The sequence below is a fragment of the Rhinatrema bivittatum genome, chromosome 7, assembly GCF_901001135.1.
Source record: "Rhinatrema bivittatum chromosome 7, aRhiBiv1.1, whole genome shotgun sequence".
Lineage (NCBI taxonomy): Eukaryota > Metazoa > Chordata > Amphibia > Gymnophiona > Rhinatrematidae > Rhinatrema > Rhinatrema bivittatum.
Window position 1 is genome coordinate 106034166 of NC_042621.1, and position 27061 is coordinate 106061226.

Below are 27061 nucleotides of genomic sequence, written 5' to 3' on the forward strand. Positions count from 1 at the left end.
GGACTTCTCCTTCAGAACCTGTCCAAATCTTTTTTGAACCCAGCAATGTTACCTGCCTTAACCACTAGAGATGTGAATCAGAACCGGAATCTGTTCAGATTCTGGTTCTGATTCACATGTGGTTTGGTTTTTTTTCATCGGGCCCGATCGCGGTTTTATCGGCTGCTCCCGAGCCGATAAACAAAAAACCCACCCCGACCCTTTAAAACTAATACCTTAGCTTCCCCCACCCTCCCGACCCCCCAAAAAACTTTTTACAGGTTCCTGGAGGTCCAGTGGGGGTCCCTGGAGCAATCTCCCGCTCCCAGGCCATCGGCTGCCACTAATCAAAATGGCGCCGATGGCCCTTTGCCCTTACCATGTGACAGGGTATCCGTGCTATTGGCCGGACCCTGTCACATGGTAGGAGCACTGGATGGCTGGCGCCATCTTGTGCTCCTACCATGTGACAGGGGCTGACCAATGGCACCGGTAGCCCCTGTGACATAGTAAGGGCACAGGCTATCGGCGCCATTTTGATTACTGGCAGCCGACAGCCCGGGAGCGGGAGATCGCTCCAGGGACCCCTACTGGACCACCAGGTACCTGTAAAAAGTTTTTTTTGGGGGGGGGGGGGGTGTCGGGAGGGTGGGGGAAGCTAAGGGATTAGTTTTAAAGGGTCAGGGTGGGTTTAGGGGTTATTTTTGTGTGCCATTTTTCCCGCCCTCCCCCAAAATGATAAGAGAACCCCCATGATCAATATCGTGGGGTTTTCCTATCGTTATGGGGGAGCCCCCGATTTCTGACAATTTTGAAAATATCATCTGATATTTTCAGTCGTCCGAAGCCTGATTCACATCCCTATTAACCACATCCTCTGGCAATGAATTCCAGTTTAATTGTACTTTGAATGAAAAAGAATTTTCTCCATTTTGATTTAAATGTGCTATTTGCTAACTTCATGGAGTGCCCCTTCTATTATCTGAAAGAATAAACAACAGATTCATATTTACCCATTCTAGTCCTCTCACAATTTCATAGACTATCATATCCCACCTCAGCTGTCTCTCTTCTCCAAGCTTTCCTTATAGGGGAGCCGTTCCATCCCTTTTATCATTTTGGTCACACTTCACTGTACCCTCTCAGCATAACTATTTTGTTTCTGAGATGCGGTGACCAGAATTGCACACGGTATTCAAGGTGTGGTCTCACCATGGAGCAATGCAGAGGCATTATGACATTCTGTCTTATTTACCATTACTTTCCTAATAATTCCTAACATTGTTTGCTTTTTTGACCTCTGCAGCACACTGAGCTGATGATTTCAATGTATTGCCCACTACGACTCCTCTATCATACCTCCCCAACGGTCATGACGATGTCTAGATCCTTTTCCTGAGTGGTGACTTCTATAATGTGGAACCTTGCATCATGTGGCTATAATTTGAGTTGCTCTTCCCTACATGCATCACTTTGCCTTTGTCCACATTAAATGTCATCTGCCGTTTGGATGCCCAGTCTCCTTTTGCAATTTAGCACAATCTTCTTTTCAATTAACAAGCTTGAATAATTTTGTGTCATCTGCAAATTTGATCACCTCACGTGTTGCTCCTATCTCCAGATCATTTATAAATGTTAAAAAGCTGTGGTCCCAGACCAAAGCCCTAGGGTAATCCATCATTCCTGTCTCCATTGAGAAAATTGATCGTTTATCTCTACTCTGTTTTCTTTTAACCAGTACCAAATCCACAATAGGACACTGCCTCCTGTCCCATGATCTATTTTGTTTAATTTTCTCAGACATCTCTCATGAGGGACTTTGTCAAATGCTTTCTGGAAATCCAGATGCACTGTATCAACTGCTTACTTTTATCCACGTTTATGCACATCTTCAAAAAAATGTAGCAGACTGATGAGGTAAGGCTTCCCTTGGCAGGAGTAAAGTTGTATGCATAAAGATGTGTGCACTACATGTTAACATATGCACCTTATTACATCAGGGCCCAAATGAGCAGGAGATGATAATACCAGAAAATATAAGTGAATCTTTTGCTCATTTTGTTCTGAACTGAGGAAGGGTGTGCTAGTATCCAAAAGCTAGTAAGGAAATGTATTAAGCACATTCAATATTTTGATTGTTTTGTTAACCTTTGTATCTTAACAACGAGTAAATAGGGCCACCACCTCGCCTACAGCACATCAGAGGCAAGCGAAGGCAGTCCTGGATCTCCCTACAAGCAGGCTGATACAGTAAAACCTGCGGGAGAGCCGGCGCTCCGAGGCGAGCGCCCAGGCCACTCTTCTGGGCACGCGATCAAGTATTTAAATGAGAGCCCACGGTAAAAGGAGGCGCTAGGGACACTAGTGCGTCCCTAGCGCCTCCTTTTTGACAGAAGCGGCGGCTGTCAGTGGGTTCGACAGCCGACGCTCAATTTTACCGGCGTCTGTTCTCAAACCCGCTGACAGCCACGGGTTTGGAAAACGGATGCCGGCTAAATTGAGCATCCGTCTTCCGATCTGTGGGCCGATTTTAAGTTGTTTTTTTTTTAATTAAAAAATTTTTTTTTTAAATTTTGGGGCCTCTGACTTGATATCGCTATGATAGTAAGTCGGAGAGTGTACAGAAAAGCAGTTTTTTCCTGGCGTGTAGCCAGATGGACTCAGGACAAATGGGATAGTATCCGCGTGCTAGCAGTTGGAGACGGATCTGACGTCAGCACGGGGGCGTGTATATATCCCCACAGGAAGCGCAGCTGTTCAGTAATTTCCGTCTCCAAAGCAGTTTGGAGTGCCTGCACACTGGTTCAGCGTGCTTTCCAAGACTACTTTCATTTTTGTTTTCTTCAACACCTTTTTGAGCCCCGCGCTCCTCAGGGGCCGTTCTGGCCGTGCCCCCCAGTTGAGCTTCCCGGGGTGACTGCCGTGGTCCCCCGGAGGTGAAAGTCCTCGGTCCCGCCGAGGCCCTCGCTCCCGGCGTGGACGGGGTGGCGGGTGCAGTGCCTCAACCGTGGCGGTGAAAGGTATCGGCCCTTTCCCCTCGCAGCCGGAGACCGCCTGTGATCCTGCCTGGCAGCGCTGAAGATTTGGTAAGGCGTACGTCTCTTCACCCAGGTCTCCGCTATCTAGAGGACCGGCGGCGTGGCAAGCCGTGGAGGACGCCATTTGTGGCCTTACTCAGGTATTCCGCGCCTGTAATGGGCGCGGCTTTCTTTCCTCCTTGTTCTTGTTTATTGGCTGCCACTGTGAGTATGTGCCGCATATTGCTGCTGTATGTCTGCCATTAGGTGTATCTTGCTACCTGCTTAGTATTGTGCGCCTATTCTGCTCGGCGCCTCTTGCGGCCGCACACTGTTGCTATTGTGTGCCTGTTCTACTCAGCGCCTCTTGCTGCCACAGCCTGTTGCTATTGTGCGCCTGTTATTTTCAGCGCCTATTGCTGTCGCATACTCTTGCTATTGTGCGCCTGTTTCTACTCAGCGCCTATTGCTGCCGCTTACTATTGCTATTGTGCGCTTGTTTTGCTCAGCGCCTATTGCTGCCGCTTACTATTGCTATTGTGCGCTTGTTTTGCTCTGCGCCTATTGCTGCCGCTTGCCTTTGCTATTGTGCGCTTGCTCTATTCAGCGCCTATTGCTGCCGCATCCTATTGCTATTGTGCGCCTGTTCTAGCCTGCGCCTATTGCTGCCGCATAAGAAGCGCACGCTTGCTATATTTTGCTCATGGATCAGCTCGCAGCCGCGGCCGCAGCTGCGCCGCCATTTGCCCTAGACGTTTCAGCTCTGGGCCTCTGCTCCGCATGCCACCTTCGTGCCACGCACGGTACTGACCCCGACTCCCTGTGTACCCAATGTGCGGCGGCCGGGGGACCCTCCGGCCAGGACCAATCTCAGCCGCAGTTTTTTGACAGTTCACCTGCGGCTACCCCGGATTTGGGAGGCAGTCTCGACCGCTCAGGAATCCCGGGGGATCTGGTACCCCGGCGTTTTGAGGCTGCTTCCATTTCCTGGGTGGATCTTTTTCAGGGAATTCATGCCTTTGTCCAGATGCAGACGGCTTCGCGTCCTGCCCCTACGGTCCTTGCTGCGCCTGTTCTTCCGGCAGTTGCTGCGGTTCCTGCGGTGGCGGCGTCTACGGCGCATGCTGCGGCTGCCGCCATGATGGCAGCCTCTAGGGATCCTGTTCCGGGACCCTCGCAGCCTTCTCGGGAGCGGGACCTCCCGCTATTGGACAGTCCCGATCACTCGGACCAGGAGGTTTCACCGGACGAGTCCGAACTCCCGGACGAAGGGGACCTCCCCCCGGGGATTGCGCCATATAGGACTATGCAGCGCTTTTTCCCTAAGGAGGACCTCTCGGACCTCGTGTCTCAGTGTCTGGCGGAGTTGGATATCACTGGACCCAGTGCTTCGATTCCTTCTGCGCAGAACCCCCTGCTGGAAGGTCTTCGTCCTACAGCCCGCCATTTTCCTTTCTTGCAGGCAGCTCAGCAACTCATTGATTTGGAATGGGCGGCACCGGCGGCCTCATTTCAAGGGGGCCGGGCCCTGAAAGGCATGTACCCATTGGCACCGGCTCTCCAGGACCTCCTGGCATGCCCTCAGGTGGACGCCTTAATTAGCGCTGTGGTCAAGCGCACTACCATTCCTGTGGAAGGGGGTTTGGCCCTCAGGGAGCCCCAGGACAGGCGGATGGACGCCATTCTGAAGCAAAATTTTGAGGTGGCAGCTCTTTCTTTGAGGATTGCGGCCTGTTGCACGGTGGTCACTCGTGCCTGCTTGTCTCAGGTCCGGAACAACGCTCCGGCGGCTGACATGGAGCCCGCTCTTTCCTTCCTCACCGATGCCGCATCGGATTTGGTTCGAACCACGGCTAAGGGGATCTCGTCTTCCGTGGCCGCCAGGAGACACCTATGGATCCAGCCATGGTCCGCTGATACACCTTCAAAGTCTCGCCTCACCAAATTGCCTTTTCAGGGCTCGTTTCTGTTTGGCAGTGACCTTGATAAGCTTGTCGCTTCCTGGGGTGCCTCTCCTGTGCCTCGCCTACCAGAAGACCTGTCCAGGAGGGGACAGCGCTCCGGTCCCCGGCCCTCCAGGGGCAGGAGTTCACAGCGATTTGTTCCATATAGAGGGCGCTACCAGACGCCGCGTCCTCCGGCCAGGAATCAGTCCTTTCGGTCCAGGCTGCGCAGGCGGGGGAACGGGCCGGGCGGGGGTCCCGGTCGCATCCCACAATGAGAATTTGCCGATTCATCTGGGGGACGAAGCCATAGGGGGCAGGTTGACCCTCTTCTACCCCAAATGGGTCGAGATCACGTCGGACCAGTGGGTCCTCGCAGTTATCCGAGAGGGGTATTATCTGGACTTTCATCATCTTCCTCCGGGCAAGTTTGTGGAGTCTTCATGTTCCCCGCTCAAGAAGGCAGCATTGGAGGCCACCCTGACGAGGCTCCTGACCTTGAACGCCATTCTCCCAGTGCCTGCCTGGGAAGTGAATTCTGGACACTATTCCATTTATTTCATAGTACCCAAGAAAGGGGGCACTTTTTGGCCTGTGCTGGACCTCAAATCCCTCAATCGGTACTTACGGGTGCCGAGGTTTCGCATGGAAACTCTGCGCTCCGTCAAAGCCGCAGTCCAGCCCGGAGAGTTCCTCACGGCATTAGACCTGTCCGAAGCCTATCTTCATATTCCGATACATCCAGATCATCAGCGCTTCCTACGCTTCAAGGTTCTGGACCGCCACTTCCAGTTTCGAGCTCTCCCCTTCGGGTTGGCCACCTCCCCAAGGACATTCACCAAGGTGATCGTGGTTGTGGCGGCGGCACTCAGGCGGGACGGGATCTTGGTCCATCCCTACCTAGACGACTGGTTGATCAGGGCGAAATCCCGAGTGGAGAGCCTGCGGACAACCGACAGGGTGATCGCCCTTCTGGAAAGCTTGGGCTGGGTCATCAACCTCAGCAAGAGCTGCCTACAGCCTTCCCAGTCCATAGAATATCTGGGGGTACGATTCGACACTCGGGCGGACACGGTCAGTCTTACGACCAAGAGACAGTTGAAACTTCGGCAGCGTATCCAGTATCTGTTGGGAACCAGTCGGCCGTTAGCTTGGGATTATCTGCAAGTTCTGGGTCTCATGGCCTCCACTCTGGACGTGGTGCCTTGGGCACGAGCCCATATGAGACCACTACAGCATTCCCTGCTCTCTCGCTGGAGCCCCCATCACCGAGCCTATTCCACGCACCTCCCTCTACCGGTCCATGTTCGGACCCAGCTGCGGTGGTGGTTGCGGTCCAACCACCTGAGCAGGGGGTCGCGGATGTCCTCGCCCACGTGGATCTTGCTCACCACGGATGCCAGCCTAAGCGGCTGGGGAGCACATTGCGAAGAACTCACCGCGCAAGGGCGCTGGAACAGGGAGGAGTCCACATGGAACATCAATCGCCTGGAAGCCCGGGCAGTCAGACTGGCCTGCCTTCGTTTCGCTCCACGGCTGCGGCACAGAGCTGTCAGAGTGCTGTCCGACAACGCCACCACGGTGGCCTACATCAACCGTCAGGGCGGAACCAGAAGCCGACAGGTATCTCTAGAAATCGCCCCACTCATGGTTTGGGCAGAGGCGAATCTGCGGGACATCTCCGCCGTCCACATTGCCGGGAAGGACAATACCACAGCGGACTTCCTCAGCAGAGGAAGCCTGAATCCAGGCGAGTGGCAGCTGTCCCCCACAGCTTTCCAGATGATTGTCGATCACTGGGGGATCCCGGCCATGGATTTACTGGCAGACAAGTCCAATGCTCAAGTACCCAGATACTTCAGCCGCAGACGCGACCCGTGCTCGCACGGCATCGATGCTCTGGTCCAGCCGTGGCCTCCGGGGACTCTTCTATATGCCTTTCCCCCGTGGCCTCTACTGGGTGCCCTCATCCACAGGATTCGGTCACACCAGGGCCTAGTTCTTCTGGTGGCCCTGGACTGGCCAAGAAGACCCTGGTACGCGGACCTCAGACGCCTGCTGGCAGGGGAGCCTCTCCCCCTGCCTCCTCTCCGGGACCTTCTACGTCAAGGTCCCATTCTGCACGAGGATCCGGCTCAGTTCTCTCTTACGGTCTGGCCATTGAGAGGGCTCGACTGAAGAAAAAGGGTTACTCGGGGCCTGTGATTAATACACTCCTCCGGGCTCGCAAGTTTTCCACATCCCTCACCTACGTACGGATCTGGAGAATCTTTGAAGCATGGTGCGACTCTCATGGCACCAGTCCACATGCCGCCACTATTCCTATTGTGTTGGATTTCCTGCAGGATGGGCTTCAGAAGGGTCTCTCCCTCAGCTCCATCAAGGTTCAGGTAGCGGCACTATCGTGCTATGGGCCCAGGAGAGGCGGCAAGACTATCGCCAAGCACCCTGATGTTTCTCGTTTCCTGCAAGGCGTCAAGCATATTCGTCCGCCACTAAAGTGGCCTATACCCTTATGGAACCTTAATCTGGTTCTGGATTTCCTTGCGGGATCCACCTTCCGACCCCTTCGGGGCTTGTCTCTACGGTCTCTAACCCTGAAGTTGGTATTCCTGCTGGCCGTATGCTCCGCACGCCGCGTCTCTGAACTGCAAGCGCTGTCCTGCCGTGATCCCTTTCTACGTATCACTTCGGAGTCTATCCATCTTCGGACGGTTCCCTCCTTTCTCCCTAAAGTGGTTTCACATTTTCATCTTAACCAAACCATATCCTTGCCTACCACGGTAGGTTTGAAGAAATCTGAAGAAGGCCGTTTATTACGCCATCTCGACATCGGCAGATTGCTGCCCAGGTATCTGACAATGACTCAAGACCTGCGGAAGACAGACCATCTGTTCGTCCTACACAGCGGGAAGAAGCAAGGTGAAGCGGCCTCTCGGCCCACCATTGCCCGCTGGATTAAAGACGTGGTCAGAGCCGCCTACGTGGCGGCTGGGAAGGCTCCGCCTCTACAGGTTAAGGCTCATTCTACCAGAGCCCAAGCGGCGTCTTGGGCTGAATCCCGGATGCTGTCACCGGCGGACATCTGTAAAGCGGCGACATGGTCCTCCCTCCATACCTTTTCTCGGTTCTACCGTCTGGATGTCCAGGCCAGGGAGGACTCGGCTTTTGCGAGGGCGGTACTGCATGGTCCTCAGGCAGCCTCCCGCCCAGGCGGGGTGTAAAGCTTTGGTACATCCCATTTGTCCTGAGTCCATCTGGCTACACCCCAGGAAATGTTGAGATTACTTACCTGGTAATCTTGTTTTCCTTAGTGTAGACAGATGGACTCAGCATCCCGCCCAGCTGCCTGTGTACATGGGTTTTCACTGATTCCAGGTAAGCCTTTGACTTTTGTTTTCCTAAGAGCGTACACTCTGCCTATATCCACGCCTTCCGGTTGGGAAGGCTGGCGGTCTCCAGCCACTGTCAATCGGTCAGGGGAGGCCTGTTTTCACTTTTTTCTTTACTTTTCATTGAGCGTCAGTACACACATCCATAACAGCTTTTGCAAGGAAGATTACTGAACAGCTGCGCTTCCTGTGGGGATATATACACGCCCCCGTGCTGACGTCAGATCCGTCTCCAACTGCTAGCACGCGGATACTATCCCATTTGTCCTGAGTCCATCTGTCTACCCTAAGGAAAACAAGATTACCAGGTAAGTAATCTCAACATTTCTGCTTTTCTGTACATTTTCCCGGTGCCGGCAGGCATTAATTTCTGAAACTAAAATGTGCAGCTTGGCTGCACATTTTACTTTCTGTATCACGAAGGAATAACTAATAGGGCCATCAACATGCATTTGCATGTTGCGGGTGCTAGTAGTTTTGGGGGGGGGGGGGGGGGGGGTTGGTCGCGCATTTTTGACGAACTATTATCCCTTACTGTATAAGGGGTAAAAACAGCACGTCGAAAACGTGTGGCCAATTGCGGGCTAACAGTGCGCTCTGCACTGTACTGTATCAGCCTGTAAACAAGAAAGTAAAACCACAGTACAAGTCCACATATGCAAGAGAAAGTGCATTTAAAAAAAACCAGGGCAGTATTTTATTGTGGCTATAGTTAAAATATTCAGCATGGGATTCAAGCCTTTACCCAGGGATGCGGCAATCCGCAACTCAAGGACCACCCCACCCTCCTTCCAGCCAGCAGCATGGCCTCCACGTGAGCCAGGAGAGCGCGAGGAAGAGATGAGGGAGAAAACAAGACAGATGGGAAAGGTAAGACAAGATTAAACAGAGTAAGAGACAGCAAAGATTTAGATCTGATTACTCACATTTCCAAGCCCATGCTCAATGTGAGGGCTCACAATCTACGTTAGAGCTGAGAGAGTTTCCTACGATCAGCAGCAGAGGGAGAAGCAGCAGAGGGAGATCAGCAGCAGAGAGAGAAGCAGCAGAGGGAGAAGCAGGATGTAAACCCTGGTTTCCCCTCCTCCTCGGGCCACTGCTGGACCCAGCGGCTGCTCCTCCAGCAGTGTTGGCAAACTGACGCCATCTAAAGCGTGAAATGTTGGAAGAGGGGGGAGGAGCAGGGCTTCTTTTCTGTTTGGCACAACAGTTTCTTTATTCTTTTGAGCTTCCAGCTCAAGTGGAAGAGACTGCGGTCATTCTATGGTACCGTGAGCCTTCATTGGCCACCTCCTGGAGATTTACCCCTATTTTTATATTCCCCTCCCAGCCTGGCCTCGCCCAGTGAGAGTCCTTGGCCAGGGGCCACAAGCTGCAGCTCCCTTTGCACTTCAGCTTTCACAGATCTGGACTCTTAAGTGTGGCTATTTAGCCATGGCTGAGTCTTCCTCCCGTTCCCCCATCTCAGCATCCCAACCTGAACAAAAGCAGCCAGGCTGTAATTGGCTGCAATGGCCGAGAGCTTGGTGCAGTCAATCACAGTGGTTAAGTTTTGACTATGGGTTAGTATCATTTGCTCTGTTATGCAAAGCCATGTACCCTTGGTCATATCCCCAGCCACTCACAGTGCAGCACGTTAGCAAAAGACTGGAGACAGAGCAACTCCTGCCACCCATATCTAATGTGAGATAGGAAGGTACTGGGCACAGCACATTAGTCCGATTGGCTGATTGTTCTATGTACTTCCCTTTAAAATGTAATATTAATATTAACAGGGCTGTGCTGGTAGAAGCAGGCCTCTCCTGCCAGCCCAGCCGTACACACAGACTCATTTGGTGTGAGATGGACAGGATGCCCTGCACCAGTCTCCTAGGCCAACACCTTCCATCCAGACAAACACCAGGACTGATGTGTCTGAATCCACCCCAACTACAAGTCACTGTTGAAAATGACAGATAACCAGGAATCTGATTTTAGCACAGGCCCTGCTGGTGGTTTTGTTGGGGGAAAAGGACATTTTTTCTATTTTGTATTTTCATTTGATGTCTTCCCTCAGGGGGAGAGTAGCAGGGAGGCCTGGTACTCTCAGCCTCAATCACATGAGCACCGGGCCTCCCTCTCACCAACCCCAGCCAGGAGGCGGAGAACATGTTTACCTGTGTCTGTCTCCTCTCTTAACCAGCTTCAGTCTAGCTGTTTAATCCACGGTGCCAGGTGATTTTACAAGGCTGAGGTACCATACAGTTCTAACTCCCAGAGTGAAAACAGGCCAGCAGAGGAAGTAGATAGGGGGTGGAGAAAGGAGGCCCAGTGGTCAATAGGAAGGGTATGGAGAGTTGGGACCTCTAGACGAGGCACAGACACCCATGGTACCCTTGCCCTCGCTCAGTGGCAGCATGTTCTGGGAGAGCTGCAGGAGCCAGAGCACTGGCTGAGGAGCCTTTTGTGCCCGTCAGCCTGTTGCTCTCCCAGCATAACATGGAATCACTGGGCTGGGATTCCAGGTTTTGTAGATTCTGCCTTCTCAACAGTAGTTTGTTTTTGACAGGAAGAGCCCACCCTTGCTTTTTTTCATGAATTATTGCTAATGCACAAATAAGTCTGATCCCTGCTAATAACACCCCTTCACTTACCTGCAGGCTGGTGGCCTTTCCCAAAGTGCCGTCTTCAATCAATGAGCTGATAGCTTTGGACAAATACTATCCTATTATCTAGGAAAAAGCACAACCTTCACAGCCTAATTCCTCTCTGTATAAAGAAACATGGCGCTGAAAGCAACACATGCCAGGTTATCCTAGCACTTGACGCTTGCATGGGGAGAATCCCCACTAACACCTGGCATGCTGACAGTCTGGAGGCGAGGGACTGGGAGCGCACAGCAAAGAGTAAAAAGCATGGTGAACAAAAAGCAATGTAAGTGCAAGATACCCCCCCCCCCCCCCCCCCAATAAAACATCAAAAACAGGAAAAAAAAAAAAACAAACCCAAAACCTTTGGCTCCAAAACATTCTGGGCTGGTACTCTAGTTTTCAAAATAGGTTTCCACTCCTGTAAAGAAGTGAATTTAATCAGTAAACAGAGCAGAAAGAGTCAGAAAGCACACGGCCTGCAGGAAGGGCTCAGTCACACAGCGACTCTTTGTAGGAACCTCAGAGCCACAGCAGACATTCAGGCAGCTGTACAGTGAGGTGGCTTAAAAGCCCCTTTCCAGAACACAACAATGCTCTGTGGTGCAGGTGACACTGCACCACAGAGCATTCCTCTCACTACAAGTCCATTCCCCATTAAATAGGACATGCAAGATCCAAGGGCAATTCCTTACACCTGCTAAGGACAGTAGGAACCGTGCAAGGCATGGCAGACACTTTCTTAGCATACACGTTACCCCCTCTATAAGGCAGGGAAATTTGGGGAGGGGTTGTATCTAGGGCTGAGCGACTGTCCTTACCGTCAAAAGGGAGAGATCTGGTGGGAGAATATAAAGCTGCTTCAACAAGCCCTTGGGTGGAGGAGAGAAGGATTTCCTGAAAGCTGAGAACTTCAGGGCTAGAGGAGCGGTGAGGAACTCCCTGCAGTACATCTAAGGACCAGCCAGGAAGATAAGGACTCCCCCCGAAGTCTAGGGGCACGCCTGTTCTCTCTGGGGAAGCCCAGAGCTGGAGGAATGCTGCAAGGGAAGGTGTTTTCTAGTCTGTGATCTTCAGCGGGGTCCTGAGGAGAAGGTAAGATATCGATACGTGGACCTTTGCTCAAATAATGGAGGAGAAAAAGAATGAAGTAAGAGTTGTGAGGTTATTTGTGAGTGAACTGAGAAGTTTCCTTTCATATTGAGTGCTAATCTCATTTTTTCCCCCCCAATTACTTTTCCTAATTTTCTGGACTTTAAGTTTTGATCTCTTAAATTCTTTTTTTTGCTATTTTTGGAACACAGTTTTTGTGTGCGTGCGAATCTTCCCTTGGGCCCCCCTAGCACTTGCTGTTCCCCAGTGAAAGGAACCCTGTTCTGGGGCCGCAGGCTTTCCTCACCCCTGCAGTGCCCAAAAGGGAGCAGCAGGCAGGAGGGCAGGTTACATATTCTCCAGAAAAAGCTGGTGGTATACATAATAGTGAGCAAACACTATCAACCCCCCGCTTCCTCATTGCCACAAGACGGCTTTCTAGCCCCGTCAGAACAGACGCTGGTGCCTGCTGATGCACTAAAGCTGGGCACCGGGGTAGGAGTGAGACGACCAGGACCAGACCCGCACTTACAGCAGTAATGGACTCTGAGCGAGGCTGACAGCCAAAAGCGAACCTCCAAGTCAAACAAAAATGATAAAAGCCTCAGCCTTGAACTGGTAACAATTTCCCCACTAGCCCAGCAGCAATAGCAAGAGCAATCACTGGAAGAAGGAACCCAACTTTTCAATGCTCAAGGTTATCCTCCTGCTAAGGCAGTTCCTGCCTCAGCTCGCATCTCCACTGAACGTCACTACATAAGAACCTAAGAACATGCCATACTGGGTGAAACCAAGGGCCCATCAAGCCCAGCATCCCGTCTCTAACAGTGGCCAAGCCACTGGGGGTCTCTGTTACTGTAACACCACTTCCTTCTAACACATGGGCGAGGCTGCTGGAACAGCTTTCACAAGAGATCTCCATGGAGAGCTGCTGGGTGTCGGTCCCAGCTGAAGCTGATTTCTTAATGAAGCAACAGGGGAAGGCCGGAAATAACAGATGCTTAATGGGCTGGGCCTGTGAACACAAGGGCATGAAAAATGAATGGACTCAGGAGGTTGTAGGGTTGCCATTTGTCCTGCTTTAATTTTCCCCCAGATGGTGCGGGTTTTTGGGGTACTGTACAGAAAAAAAAAAGAGGGAGTGCTAAAATGTCTGGAATTGTCCAGTTTTAGGCCTTGAGCTGCAGCTTAGCATCCGATCCTCCCTGCAATTACAGAACATTGTGCGTGCGTTTTCCTAGCTACTCTATATTCAAAATGTGTTGGCTACATTTGTTTTGTTTCATTTACTGTACATACATTTCAGTCCATGATTTGATAAGAAGCCTAAACATTTTTTTTTAAACAGTAGTCTGACTCCTGGGCTGCTAAAAGGAAACCTCCTTCAGAGTAAATAAAGTGTGAGAAGGAGCCATCATGATAGGAGGTGACAGAGAGTGTCTGGAGTAAAAGCAGAAAATATTTCTTCACAGAAAAGGTGTCGGATGCATGGAACAACCTCCCCCTGGAGGTGAACAAGGCAAAAAAAAAAAAATTTAATTGCAATAGTGTTAGGGGAAAAGCGGAGGTCAACCGGGGTTTATAGCACTGGAGCAGGAAATAAACTGGGCAGACTTGATGGGTTCCTATCTGCTATTACATTCTCTGTTCCTGTCATTTTCTAATGGTGAAGGGTGGCAAAGTCACAGGTGCCCAAACCCCATGAAAGATATTGAGCATCCCCCACCCCGAGGGTTCAGAAACGTGACAGCTGACGCTTGGCAGCCCTATAAAGCTTGCCTTCAATTAGTCCATGGTGTGATGTATCACAAATCCATCGCACCGTTTGGCACAAGTGCGTCAGTGTCTACTCCGGGAAGATCAAGAGCGGGACTAGCAGGAGGAGCTGTGGGGCAGGCTGAGGTTCACTGGCAGAGCTGCGTGAGGGAAGGCTGCACACTACAAACCCGGGGTATTCGAGCTCTGCTCAGAGCTATTTGTTCCCTGCCTTCACAGCACTAAAAATTCCCAAACCTATTAAAACTATTCCAAAAATGATATAAGGAAATATAAAAATAGTGGGCACAACCGGTGTACACTGAGTCATCGATCATTCACTATGTACAACAGTTTTTTTCATTCTTTGGAAAAAAAAATAGATTTAGCAATTTTTTGTTTTAATAAATATGCATTTAGTCACAGGCATTGGTACTTCCCTGCAATCAGGCACTTAGTGGGAACAAATAAAATGCACAATAAGCAGCTTAGAATACAAAATATATTATTTCCTGGTTGCCTGCATTCCCCCCCCCCCCCCCCCCCCTGTTTTTTTTCTCAGTCCTGCACCCAGGGCAGTGTTTTTGTGAATCCTGCTGCGTAGGGAACTGCACGAGGCCGGCAGGTGTCAGGTTAGTGCGCCTTCTCAGTCTCTTCCCGGATTAACGTGTGGAAGGAGTGGTCCCACAATTTGCTGGTGATTCCAAAACCTGGAGGTGCAGGGAGGGAAAGGAAAGAGAAAAAAAAAAAAGGGTCAGTAAGATCTGGGGGGTTCAAGAAAAAACAAAAAGGGTAGTGTTCAAAAGCGAGGCCTGACTAAAGCGCACCGCCCTTCCCACGAGATGGTAAGCTCGTGTGGCGTCGCTGACCTGCCAGCCAGAAGGAGAGCTCAGCCATAATTACAGACTGAACAGAGCCGCAGCCTTTACTTCCCCACACCAGTCACCAGCCCCTGAAGATGTCCATTCCACAGCAATAAGAACCCACCAGTTATTAAGGTGCTCATGGCTGCTTAGACTGCCACCCAAACTATGGTGCTGCCACAGAGAAGCCCTATTTGTTTAGAGCAGTGGGTACCTTCTGGGCTGGGAATGGCCACTGCTGAGGCTTACCAGGTAGCACTCTGGGCACGTTACCACATTTCAACCGGCTGAAAAAATTTGGCACCAAAATGAAATGGATGCTGTGTCAGGAAGAAATGCATTACTGAAGACCACAACAAAATTTGTCTGGTAATTCTGGCAATTGCTTTCTAAGGACACCCCCCCCCCCCCCCAGACCAAGTTTCAAAACACAGAACGTGTTGGGTATACATGGGATGAGTCAAAGATTAAGTGATTCAAAAAAAGTTAATGATTCATGGACTTTGACCATATGATTAAGGATAAGGCAACTGAAGGTGTTCTTACTGGGGTACCTACTATGATGGTCCTATGTGTATTCTGAGAGTTAGACAGCTTACAGTATATAATAAGAGGGTAACTCTGGTTGCATCATATAATGACATTCCCTCCTTGCATGACAATTTTAATTTAAATTTTAAAGCCAATTTCTTCCCCTTTTCTCTTCTAGAATACTTAAATCTTGTTGCTTGCTTTTCATCTACCAGCACAGTGGGGCTGTGCATTTAGAGGGTAATTTTGCATGGTGTGCATTTCATTTATTATTCTTAATATCCCACTTGTTAAGCATGCTATCCAAGTGATGGTACAATTCAAAACATATACATAAAAATCCAATATAAAATGAATTATAATACTAATAAAACAGAAAAAAATTAAGTTAAATAAAATTATGCAGCCTAAACAAACAAAATTCTAAAACAATTAAAACATATAGCAAATATTGAGCATACATAATAAAAAGTTAATACATCACAAAATTATAATCATCTAACTGGCTGATTTACAAGTTGAGTAACACCTCTATGCTGACTGCTTAAGTATTCTCAAATGCTTTAATCCATGTATGCGCATAAGTGTGTGTGCCTAAAGTCATGTCTGTATTTTACAAACTGTGCAGCGGGAGTCATGCAGTTTAAAAAATTTCACGTATCGCCGCCCCAAAAATTTTAATATATGCATACATTTTTAAATACAGCAATCAGCATGGCTTTTATTCCTATTTCATATAATTTAAATACCTAATAATTGTAATGTGTGCATATTAATCATCAGTTTATGCACGGAGGCAGGTATTTTATAAAGCTGAATGACCTATGCATATATTCCACTTAGGAAAATACTTGTGAATGGACTTGCAAGCACCAATGTGCCAACACCTTCACCAGTTTACCCAGACCTCCACTAGCTGAGCCAGACCCTCCAGTAGTTTACCCACATCCTCCATCAGTTGCTCCAAACCAAAAAGTGCACATACAATAAAAAGTTAGATGTAATTTCCATGATCATAATAGCAGGTATTGAAGCATCCGAGCATGTGCATACTTTGTGGCCCCATCTTGGAACACCCTCACAATACCTTCTTTTTTTCAGCGCATACTCTTCCTCATGGCAGTGACAGCACTTGCATTCTCCCAGTCTCATGAAAAATTGCTTGGCCCGTACAAAGGTTAACAGTGTGCACATAAGCAAGTTTGCTTACCTGTAAATAGGGCTCTCTGCAGAAGATTCTCTGTAGACAGCAGGATGAATTAGCCATAATATATGGGTGATGTTATTTGACCGCACCGACATGGATCCAGCTCTCAGAGCATGCTCAGAAGCCCCTGCACACACACACTGCCTCATGAGCCCCCTCAGTCTCTTCCAGAGTTTAAGTGAAGCAGTAGACTCTCCAGGGAGGCAGGCAGATATTAAGAATGACTAATTCATCTTGCTGTCTATGGAGAACTCTGTTTACAGGTATGCAAACTTGCTTTCTCTATTATCAAGCAGAGCTGAGTTAGCCATGCAGAGCAATTAATAAAACAAGCAACCTCAACCCCACCAGTGGAGAGTAGATTACTGGGTCAACAGACTGCGCAAAACTGCCTGTCCAAAGTTACTGTCCCATGTTGACAAGACAGTAATAGGATGTAATGGTGTGAACGGACAACCAGGTAGCAGCTTTGCAAATGTCTTCAATGAAATTGGCCTTGAAATGAGTCACTGAAGTCACCATGGCTCTCACATGAGCCCTGACAATCTCTAATCTGCAAGCCAGCTGGCGCATAACAGGGCATGATACAATCTGCTAACCAATTAGACAGTTGTTATGGCAACTGCTATTCCCAATCTATTGGGAATCAAAGGATACAAATAGCTGATAGACTTGACAATGAAGTAGAGTCTTTCTCAAGGAATATGCTAGGGTGCTCTTGCAATCCAAACACTGAAGAGCCTTTTCTTTCTAGTATGCATGCTATCCCAGAATGAAAATAGGCAGCACAATATTTTGGTTAATGTGGAATGTAGATACCACTTTTTGAAAAAACTTAGGGGCGTGCATTAAACCTCTCTGTTGTGAAAGAACTGCAGGAACGGTGAATAAAAAACCATAGTCTTTAATTTGCTTAATCTTACTGCTGAAGTGGCAGCAACAAGAAAATACTTTCCAGGTAAGAAACCAAGTCAAGGAACCACGGACTCAGTTTCAAAAAGAGGTTTCATGAATTAAGCCTGGTGAAGTCCCAAGACACTGGAGGCTTGGAATGCCTCAAACCTCTCATAATCTTCAATACTAATGGGTGGAGGGGAGATCAGAGCTGCAATGTCTTTTAAATACTTAGGCCTGAAGATGAGAGGAAGAATAGATATTGAAGCAAGTCCTGAAAGCCACAGAAGAAAGGAAGCAGTCAGCTGGTCCCACACCAAATCGAAAGCTTCTTCCACTTGAATCTCTAGATCTTCTGGTCAAAGTCGTTCTAGTCAAAATCAACTAGCCCTTTACCATGCTCGGAGAGCCTGCCACCCTCGTCTGTGAAAAATCAGAGAGCATCCCAACAAAACTGGAGGCTGAGCTGATAGACAGACATGGCTACCACATTTGACATGGCCATTGCAGTGCTATAAAAGTCACTTTTGCCTTGTCCCAGATGACCTTCTGGACCGTCCTGGCAATGAGAGGAACTGGCAGGTAAGCATAGAATAGATCAGTGTTCCAGCTTAGAACAAAAACACTGGGAGCTGAACTACTGCTCAGAAGCATAGAGCAGAACTACGTGACCTTATTGTTATCTTCTAAGGTGAAAATGTTGATCACCAGTATTCCCCAAAGAGTAAACAACTTGTCTGTGAACCTTTGATCCAAGGACCACTCATAAGGTTGCAGCATTCTGATTAGGTGGTCCACCAACATGTTTTGGACTCCTTAAACAGGTCGCCTGGAGATCTGATAACCAGTCCATGACCAGATCTGGAGGGCTTCCTCACATACAAACCCATGCCCCTCTGCTTGATCATGGCCACCTAGTTATCCTTCTGGATCAATATTCACTTGCCTGACAGCAGGTAAGAGAATGCTCCAGGAGCATAACTGATAGTTTGCAGCTCCAGTAGGTTGTTCTGCAGATGGCTCGCTGCTGCAGACTGGGATAACTGGGACCATGCAGCTTCTGAATGCACCCACTCCCCTCAGGAACAGCATTAGTAGACAGGATCACTTGATGTATTGGGATACACACAGCAAGAGGCCCATCTTGAGTTATCTCTAGATTCATCCACCACTGAGGAGATGCCCTCATCCCAGGCTTTACAAAGATTTGGTGGCAATGGTTAATAGAGTTGATTTTACTCATTTTGGAGGGCTAGCTGAAGGTCCTGCATGTGCAGCAAGCCAAGGAAACTTCATCCTCTGCTACAACCATGTGTCCTAGAACCACCAGGGCCAATTTCACTGGACCTTGGACCCAGTATAGAAAAGAGCTCACTAGTCCCAACAATAATGTGGTTCTTTTAATTGGAATAAATGCCTTCTCCTTGACAGCATTTATCTAGGCTCCAATGAACAATCTCTTGAGATGGGATTGGGTTGGACTTGGGAGTTGACCAGCAATATCAGAGATTGTAAGAGTCAAATGATCGCTTTGAGAGAATCCACAACTCCAGTTGGAAATGGACCCATCACCTATCAATCATCCAGGTAAGGGAATATGCATACTTCCTGCTGACCAGATGCACAGGTGCTACTGCAAGGCATTTTGTGAACACTCTTGAAGCCATAGAGTCTAAGAACCTCTGGTGAGAGGGGTGAATGGAGATGTGCACAGGAGTCTCTTTCAAGTCCAGAGCACATATCCAATCTGCTTGTTGAATAATGGGAAGAATCATTTGAACCACAAATCCAGAATAGGTCTCAATCCCTCTGACTGCAAAGCAGGGAATCCAGGGTTCAAATCCCACAGCTGCTCCTTGAGATCTTCGGCAAGTCATTTCAGTCTCCATTACCTTAGGGACAAACAGATTGTGAGCCCTGAGGGGACAAGGCAATACCTATAGTACCTGAATGTAATTTGCTATGAAGTGCCTGAAAATTGGAATTAAAAAAAATCAATAAGTAAATAAATAAAATTAGAAAATCCTACAAGAACTACCCCTGGCAACACTCCTGAAGGGATAACATCAATTGCTTTCTGTTGTACGAGCAACTACCTTCAGCTGCATCTAGGCAGACGGAGCTGAAGATTAAAGCCTGTTGGGTCATTGAAGGGCAGGAAAAAGGCAAACGGTAACCAGGCTCCACAAATTTCAGAACTCTGTGGTCCTTGGTGACACTGATCCATTTCAGAAGGAAGGCCTGGACCCTTCCCACCACTGAAAGAGGCAGGCCTCAAGGATATAAAAAACGGGTCCCAGGCTTAGGCCATAATTACTGATAGGCCTTGGATTGATGTCTTTCCCTTAACTGACCTCTAGTGGTCAACTGCTGTTGAAGAATGGGAGGAGGCCAAGAGCACAGAAAAGAGCAGAAAGAGCATCTTTTGTAGAATAGGTATTTATAAGGAAAGTAGTGTTGTCAGGCTGGGGCTGGCTGGTACACCACCATCAGTGGCAACAACTGTAGGGTGGCTCATGCTTCTTAATCGGAACCACCATCTCCTTTACTTTGTCACCAAAGAAATTAACCTAAACATAGGGGACATCTCCCAGACAGCCATGCACATCTTTCGAAGGCCAGTCTCTCAACCACACTAGCCTTTGAATTTTGATGGAAGGGGCCAAACAAAGCTTCATATATGGAGCAAAGAGATGCTTCTCACATGCCTCTATATTGCTCAGTGGTCTGACTACTTCCTCAAAAGGTTTCAGCATCTGTCAACATTTATTCAAACACTGTACCATGCACAGGTGAAGAGCTGTTATCTGGGCACTAAGCATGGATCCCTGAATGATCATCTTCCCAAGCATAGCTAACATCTTTATGCCCTTGCAAGGAGGTGTGTTAGAATGATCACCGGTGCACTTTTCATGCTTTAACACAGACTCCACCACCACCAAGTGGGGTGATAGCTGAGCCACCCCAAAGCCTGGGGAGGGCTGCCCCATGTGTTTCAGATCCAGCTTTTGGACCAATGGAAGAGATGACAGCATCTGCCTCATCTGTAGATGTTTGAAGAGTCTATGTACAAGAATGGATGCAGCATCTACCAAAAATGGAGTCAGGTAAAGGATTGGAAGGTATCTCCCTCCTTCCCTGACCATAGCAATAAGCTAAGCTACGACCCTGATGATGGTAGTGACCGGGAAGAAGACCCTTTCAGAAGCTTCTCTTTTGTAGTGGAGGGGATCTAAGAACGCACTGATGCCACTTCTTCCCCTTCTAATCCATGAATGGACTCTCCCTGGAGGAGACAAATCTATGACTGCAAAGTGAGGACTTACTCCCGGCCCTGGAAACCTCTGAGGGAAAGAACAAGCCTCTGAGGGGCTTTGAACAGCATTACTTATGGGAAGAATTCCTTCATTTTGGACAGGAGAGGCTTCAACCTCCTCCTTTATTCCTCAGGGTCTAAAAAGGCAATGAAATTCTCACATTCTCAGACAGCTGGGCTCCCACTAGCTGAAGGACCCTCTGCACCGGAGTTGGAGGAGACACATCCTCTTCAGAGACCAAGATCTGCTCTTCTACACTAAGATCTTGCTACTGGCAGCACACAGTGGGAGCTTTGAACTGCAGTGGTAGCTGTGGATGGTGTGAAAGAAAAATGATGCAACAAGAAAGAAAAACTAGGTCAATAAAAAAATAAGGCCAGAAAACAAATTGTAAAGAGAGGAAGACTGGGATACTTCCAATTAGTAGCCTTGACAAAGCAAGACTGAGGGGGGCTCACGAGGCAGCATGCACATATGGGATCTCCCCTATATGATTAGTAAAGGCTCTGCTGAACTCTGACAGCTGGGTGCGTGTCGGTACTGACTAATGACATCACCTACATGTCACATTTAATTCACACCTGCCGGTTGATAGAGAACTCTATTTTACATACAAAAACCCCACGTAAGGCTTTAAAGATTACACCCTTATATCCCCTGCAATCTGGTCGAGAACCTTTGTGATTTGAATTTGAGGCAGAGCCTGTACAGGTCTCTGGTTTTGAGCAAAACCATCAGCATACGTTGTAAGATATCCGTCTACTGAATGGGTTACCACCTTGCTTTATAAGTTAAGAAAATGCTGAGATGAAGGATCTCACCTTACATGCAAATTCTAAAGGGGAGAGAAAAGAATTTAAATTTCCCAATCATAGCTGCATAAACAAAGGCACGGGAAGATAAAGTGGCTTGCCCAAGGGCATAAGAAAGTCAGTAGCAGATTCAAGATTAGATCTGAGACACAGGGAAATATGCCTTGTCTGTCTTGATAAAATTGTAAGTTCCAAGGAGTTAAGACTGTCCATTATTTGTCTCTCTCTATAACACTGCATATATTTGGTCTGCTCTATATAAATGATAATAAAGTGACTCAGAGTCACATGGAGAGTCAGTAACTGAAGCAGAAAGAAAAATATAGTGATTAACCCATAGTCACACAGTCACTGAGGTACAGGGAGAAATAAAATTAATTGCCCAGGGTCGACATGGAATCTAGGAGTAGTTCTAACCAGGATCTTATGGAAAATTAAAAAAAAAAGTTGTGGTCATTTGTTTATTCATATTTCTAAAACAACCAGGACGTGTAAGATATAGAAATATCAAAACTGAAGGAACCCTTACACACACATTTACTGCGCCAAAAATTAAAAATATCCTTATTAAAAAAAAACCTCCCCAAGTGCCTTTATTATTTTATTTTCAATGTTTCTTCTTTTTATTTTTATATTAAAAATCACTGTTTAATTTTTCTTTTGGTATTCGTTGGAGCCTCTTTGTATCATGAAACTGCCACATCTGAATTCGTGCAAAGCTTTTTTGTTAAACTCACATTTCTTTGGCTCAAATTGCTAAGAATCACCATTAGCGGTGGAACCACAAGAAGAAAAGTAAGAATATGTTGAAGTAAAAGCACAAACTTGGTAATATAAGGAGTTTTTGAAGTTTTGAAACAATTTTGTGCATTGTGTTGTGAGATGCTTACACTGTTTGTCTCGTAGCTATTGCCTTGAAACAGCTTAACAGCGAAACGCTAGCTAAGGTCGGCACCTTGATGGCACTTTGATTTACAATGTTGAGATTTCTTACCTGATAATCTCCTTTTCCTTAGTGTATGCAGATGGACTCAAAACAAGTGGGTATAGTGTGCTCGTGCTAGCAGTTGGAGACTGATCTGACGTCAGCCCGGGTACATATACCCCCGCAGGAAGTGCAGCAATTCAGTAATCTTCCTTGCAAAAGCTTTATGGATATATGTGTGACTGACCGATTGATTACATGAACAGGATTACCCTGACCGATTGATAGTAGCTGGAGACCGCCAGTGTTCTCAACCGGAAGGCGTCGACACCCGGCAGGGTGGATGCACTATTATAAGAAAACATGGTTTACCGTGAGTCGGTGAATCCCCATATATGCCGGCAGCCGGGCGGGATGCTGAGTCCATCTGCATACACTAAGGAAAAGGAGATTATCAGGTAAGTAATCTCTACATTTCCTAGTGTGTAGCAGATGGATTCAAAACAAGTGGGATGTACAAAAGCTACTCCCGGACTGGGCGGGAGGCTGCCCGAGGTCCATTCAGGATAGCCCTCGCGAATGCTGTGTCCTCCCTGGCCTGGACATCCAGACGGTAGAATCTGGAGAAGGTATGGAGGGAAGACCACGTCGCCGCTTTACAGATCTCTGCAGGCGACAGCATCCTAGTTTCTGCCCAGGATGCCGCTTGCGCTCGGGTAGAGTGAGCCTTGACCCGTAGAGGTGGTGGCTTTCCCGCTTCTACGTAGGCCGCCTTGATAACTTCTTTGATCCAGCGGGCGATGGTTGGCCATAAGGCCGCTTCCCCTTGCTTCTTCCCACTGTGAAGGACGAACAGGTGGTCCCGTCTTTCGTACTGCTTCTGACATGTCCAGGTATCTGGACAGCAGCCTGCCGATGTCGAGATGGCGTAGTATTCGACCTTCTTCAGACTTCTTCAAACCGTCCGTGGTAGGCAAGGATATGGTTTGGTTGAGGTGGAAGTGTGAGACTACCTTGGGTAAGGAAGGAACCGTGCGAAGATGGATAGCCTCTGGAGTGATTCTGAGAAACTGATCCCGGCAGGACAGTGCTTGTAGCTCCGAGATGCGGCATGCTGAGCATACAGCCAGCAGGAACACCATCTTCAAGGTTAACAAACGGAGGGACAGGCCTCGAAGTGGTCTGAAGGTGTGTCCCGCTAGAAATTCCAAAACTAGGTTGAGGTTCCACAGGGGTACTGGCCACTTCAGTGGCAGGCGAATGTGTTTGACTCCTTTCAGGAAACGTGAAACGTCTGGGGTGTGGCGATGCTGTTGCCGTCACTCCAGGGACCGTAGCAGGATAGCGCTGCCACTTGAACTTTGATGGAACTGAGGGACAGACCCTTCTGAAGTCCATCTTGCAGGAAATCCAAAATGATAGGGATCTTAGCGGTATGTGGATTGGTGCCATGAGTTTCGCACCAGGCTTCAAATACTCTCCAGATCCTTATATCTGTTAGGGATGTGGAGAACTTGCATGCTCGGAGTGTATCTATTACCGACCCAGAGTATCCTCTGTTCTTCAGTCTAGCCCTCTCAAGGGCCAGACCATAAGAGAGAATTGAGCTGGATCCTCATGGAGGATGGGACCTTGCTGCAGCAGGTCCCTGTGTGGAGGCAGGGGAAGTGGATTCCCTGCCAGTAGTCTTCTCATGTCTGCGTACCAGGGTCTTCTTGGCCAGTCCGGTGCCACTAGAAGAACTAGGCCTCTGTGCTGCTGAATCTTGTGTATAATGGCGCCCAGCAGGGGCCATGGAGGAAAGGCATATAGCAGGATCCCCTGAGGCCATGGCTGTACCAGGGCATCGATCCCCTGGGAGAGAGGATCCCGCCTGCGGCTGAAATATCTGGGTACTTGAGCGTTGGACCTGTCCGCTAGTAGGTCCATGCCCGGCGTCCCCCACTGATCCACAATCATCTGGAAAACTGTGGGCGACAGCTACCATTCACCCGGGTTTAGGCTTTCTCTGCTGAGGAAGTCTGCCATGGTGTTGTCCTTCCCGGCGATGTGGACGGCGGAGATGTCCTGGAGAATTGCTTCCGCCCAAGTCATCAGGGGGTCTATTTCTAGGGATACCTGTTGGCTTCTGGTTCCGCCCTGTCAGTTGATGTATGCCACTGTGGTGGCGTTGTCCGACATCACTCTGACCGCTCTGTTTCGAAGTCTGTGGGCAAAGCGCAGGCATGCTAACCTGACTGCCCATGCCTCTAGTCGGTTGATGTTCCACCCCGACTCTTCCCTGTTCCACCGCCCTTGGGCGGTGAGTTCTTCGCAGTGTGCTCCCCATCCATTCAGGCTGGCATCTGTCGTGAGCAGGGTCCAGGTTGGGGAGGACATTCTTGACCCCCGGCTCATGTGGCTGGGCTGCAACCACCACCGTAGCTGATTCCGCACTCTGGCTGGTAGAGGTAGGTGTACGGTGTAGTGCTGTGATCGTGGGCTCCATCAAGATAGGAGGGCGCGTTGTAATGGTCTCATATGAGCCCGCGCCCATGGTATCACCCTCCAGAGTGGATGCCATAAGGCCGAGGACCGGTAAGTAATCCCAAGCTGTGTGCCGGGTGGTGCTCAGCAGGGCCTGCAGACGATTCCGGAGCTTTGATCTTCTCTTGGAGGTCAGGCTGACCCTGTCTTCCTGGGTGTCGAATTGGACTCCTAGGTATTCCAGCGACTGAGAAGGCTGTAGGGAACTCTTGTTCAGGTTTACTACCCATCCTAGGCTTTCCAGAAGAGCTATAACTCTGTTGGTTGCCTGGTGGCTCTCCTCTGGTGACTTCGCCCAGATCAGCTAATCGTCCAGGTAGGGATGGACGAGGATTCCCTCCTTCCTGAGGGACACTGCCACTACTATGACCTTGGTAAAGGTCCACGGCGCGGTGTCTAACCCGAAGGGTAAAGCTCGGAACTGGAAGTGTTGGTCCAGGACCTTGAAGCGTAAATAGCGCTGATGATCCCGATGGATTGGGATATGCAGGTAGGCTTCCGACAGATCTAGGGATGTGAGAAACTCCCCTGGTTGCACTGAATTTTTGACAGACCGCAGAGTTTCCATGCAAAAGCTGGGGACCCGTAGGTATCGGTTGACTGACTTGAGGTCCAGGACGGGCCGGAAAGTGCCCTCCTTCTTGGGCACTATGAAATAAATGGAATAATGCCCAGAATTCATCTCCCTTGCAGGCACTGGGATTATGGCCTTTAGGGACAGGAGCCTCCGCAAAGTAACTTCTAGGGCCGTCCTCTTGATGGGTGAACAAAGAGATTCCACAAACCTGTCCGGTGGGAGTCGAAGAAAATCCAGGTAATACCCTTCTCGGATGATGGCGAGGACCCACTGATCCGAGGTAATCTCGACCCACCTGCGGTAGAAGAGGGATAGCCTGCCCCCTATGGCTGCTACCTACGGATGGGTCGGCTGATTGTCATAGTGGGGTACGGCCGGGACCTGAACCAGAGCCGGTTCCCCTCTTGTTGTGCTTAGGCCGAAAGGACTGGTTCCTGGCCTGCGAACGAGGTGCTTGGTAGCGAGTCCTGTAAGGGTTGAAGCTCTGAGAGGTTCTACCTCTGGATGGTCTAGGAAAATGGCGCTGGTTCCTCCTTGACCGGTCTTCTGGTAGATGGGGTAATGGAGAGGCGCCTCATTTATTGGCCAGTTTCTCAAGGTCGCTGCCGAACAGGAGGGATCCCTCAAAGGGCATTCTCGTGAGGCATGTCTTGGAGGAGGAGTCTGCCGACCAATTACGTAGCCAGAGCTGTCTCCTGGCCGCCACTGAGGATGACACTCCTTTGGCTGCCGTACGGACTAAGTCGGAGGCTGCATCAGTGAGGAACGAAAGAGCTGATTCCATTTCTTCTCCCGGGGTGTTGTTCCTAGCCTCTGATAAACAGGAACGTGTCACCACGGTGCAGCAGGTCGCAATTCGTAGGGACATGGCTGCCACCTCAAAGGCTTGTTTCAGAATGGTGTCCATGCGCCGGTCATGTATATCCTTGAGGGCCGTCCCCCCCTCCACCGGAATGGTGGTGCACTTCACAATTGCGCTAACTATGGCGTCTACCTGGGGGCACGCCAGCATCTCCTTGGTTGCCGGGTCTAAAGGGTACATGCCAGCCAAGGCCCGACCCCCTTTGAATGAGGCCTCCGGCGTATTCCATTCCAGATCAATTAACTGCTGAGCTACTTGTAGGAGGGGGAAATGGTGAGACGTTTGGCGCAGGCCCTCTAACAGGGGGTTCATTCTAGGTTCCTCTGGGGTATCGTGGCGCGGAATAGCCAGCTCCGACAGGCATTGAGAGATCAGGCCTGGGAGATCCCCTTTCAAAAAGAAGCGCCTCATGGTCAGATATGGTTCAACCCCCGAGGGAAGTTCTCCCTCAGGGGACTCGTCGTCTTCCTCAGGGCAATCTGAATCCCCATAAGTGGGGGTTCCGGGTGGCACGTGGCCGTACCTAGGCCTTGAGGGTCCAGGGGCCGGGTCATCCGGTACGTATGGACCTGCTCGGGGAGCAGCCTGCATTGTGACAAAGGCATGAATCCCCTTGAATAATTCCACCCAGGAGAGCGAAGCAGGATCTGGTCTGAGGGGTACCAGGTCCCTCGGGGTCCCCGGCTGCTCACTGCTGCCTGCTAGGTCCGGGGTGTTCCCTGAGTAACTGGCAAGTACGCTG

The 27061-nt window shown here is 49.3% G+C and overlaps 1 protein-coding gene across 1 annotated transcript in view; it reads right to left on the minus strand.

Moving 5' to 3' along the window:
• Positions 1-12058: 12058 nt before the first annotated feature.
• The window catches only part of FA2H (fatty acid 2-hydroxylase), a 135633-nt gene continuing 120630 nt past the window's right edge, over positions 12059-27061 (minus strand). The window contains exon 7 of the mRNA XM_029608880.1: positions 12059-14515. Coding sequence (XP_029464740.1) covers positions 14439-14515 — 77 coding nt within the window. The 3' untranslated portion in view covers positions 12059-14438. The remainder of the gene's footprint in view (positions 14516-27061) is intronic.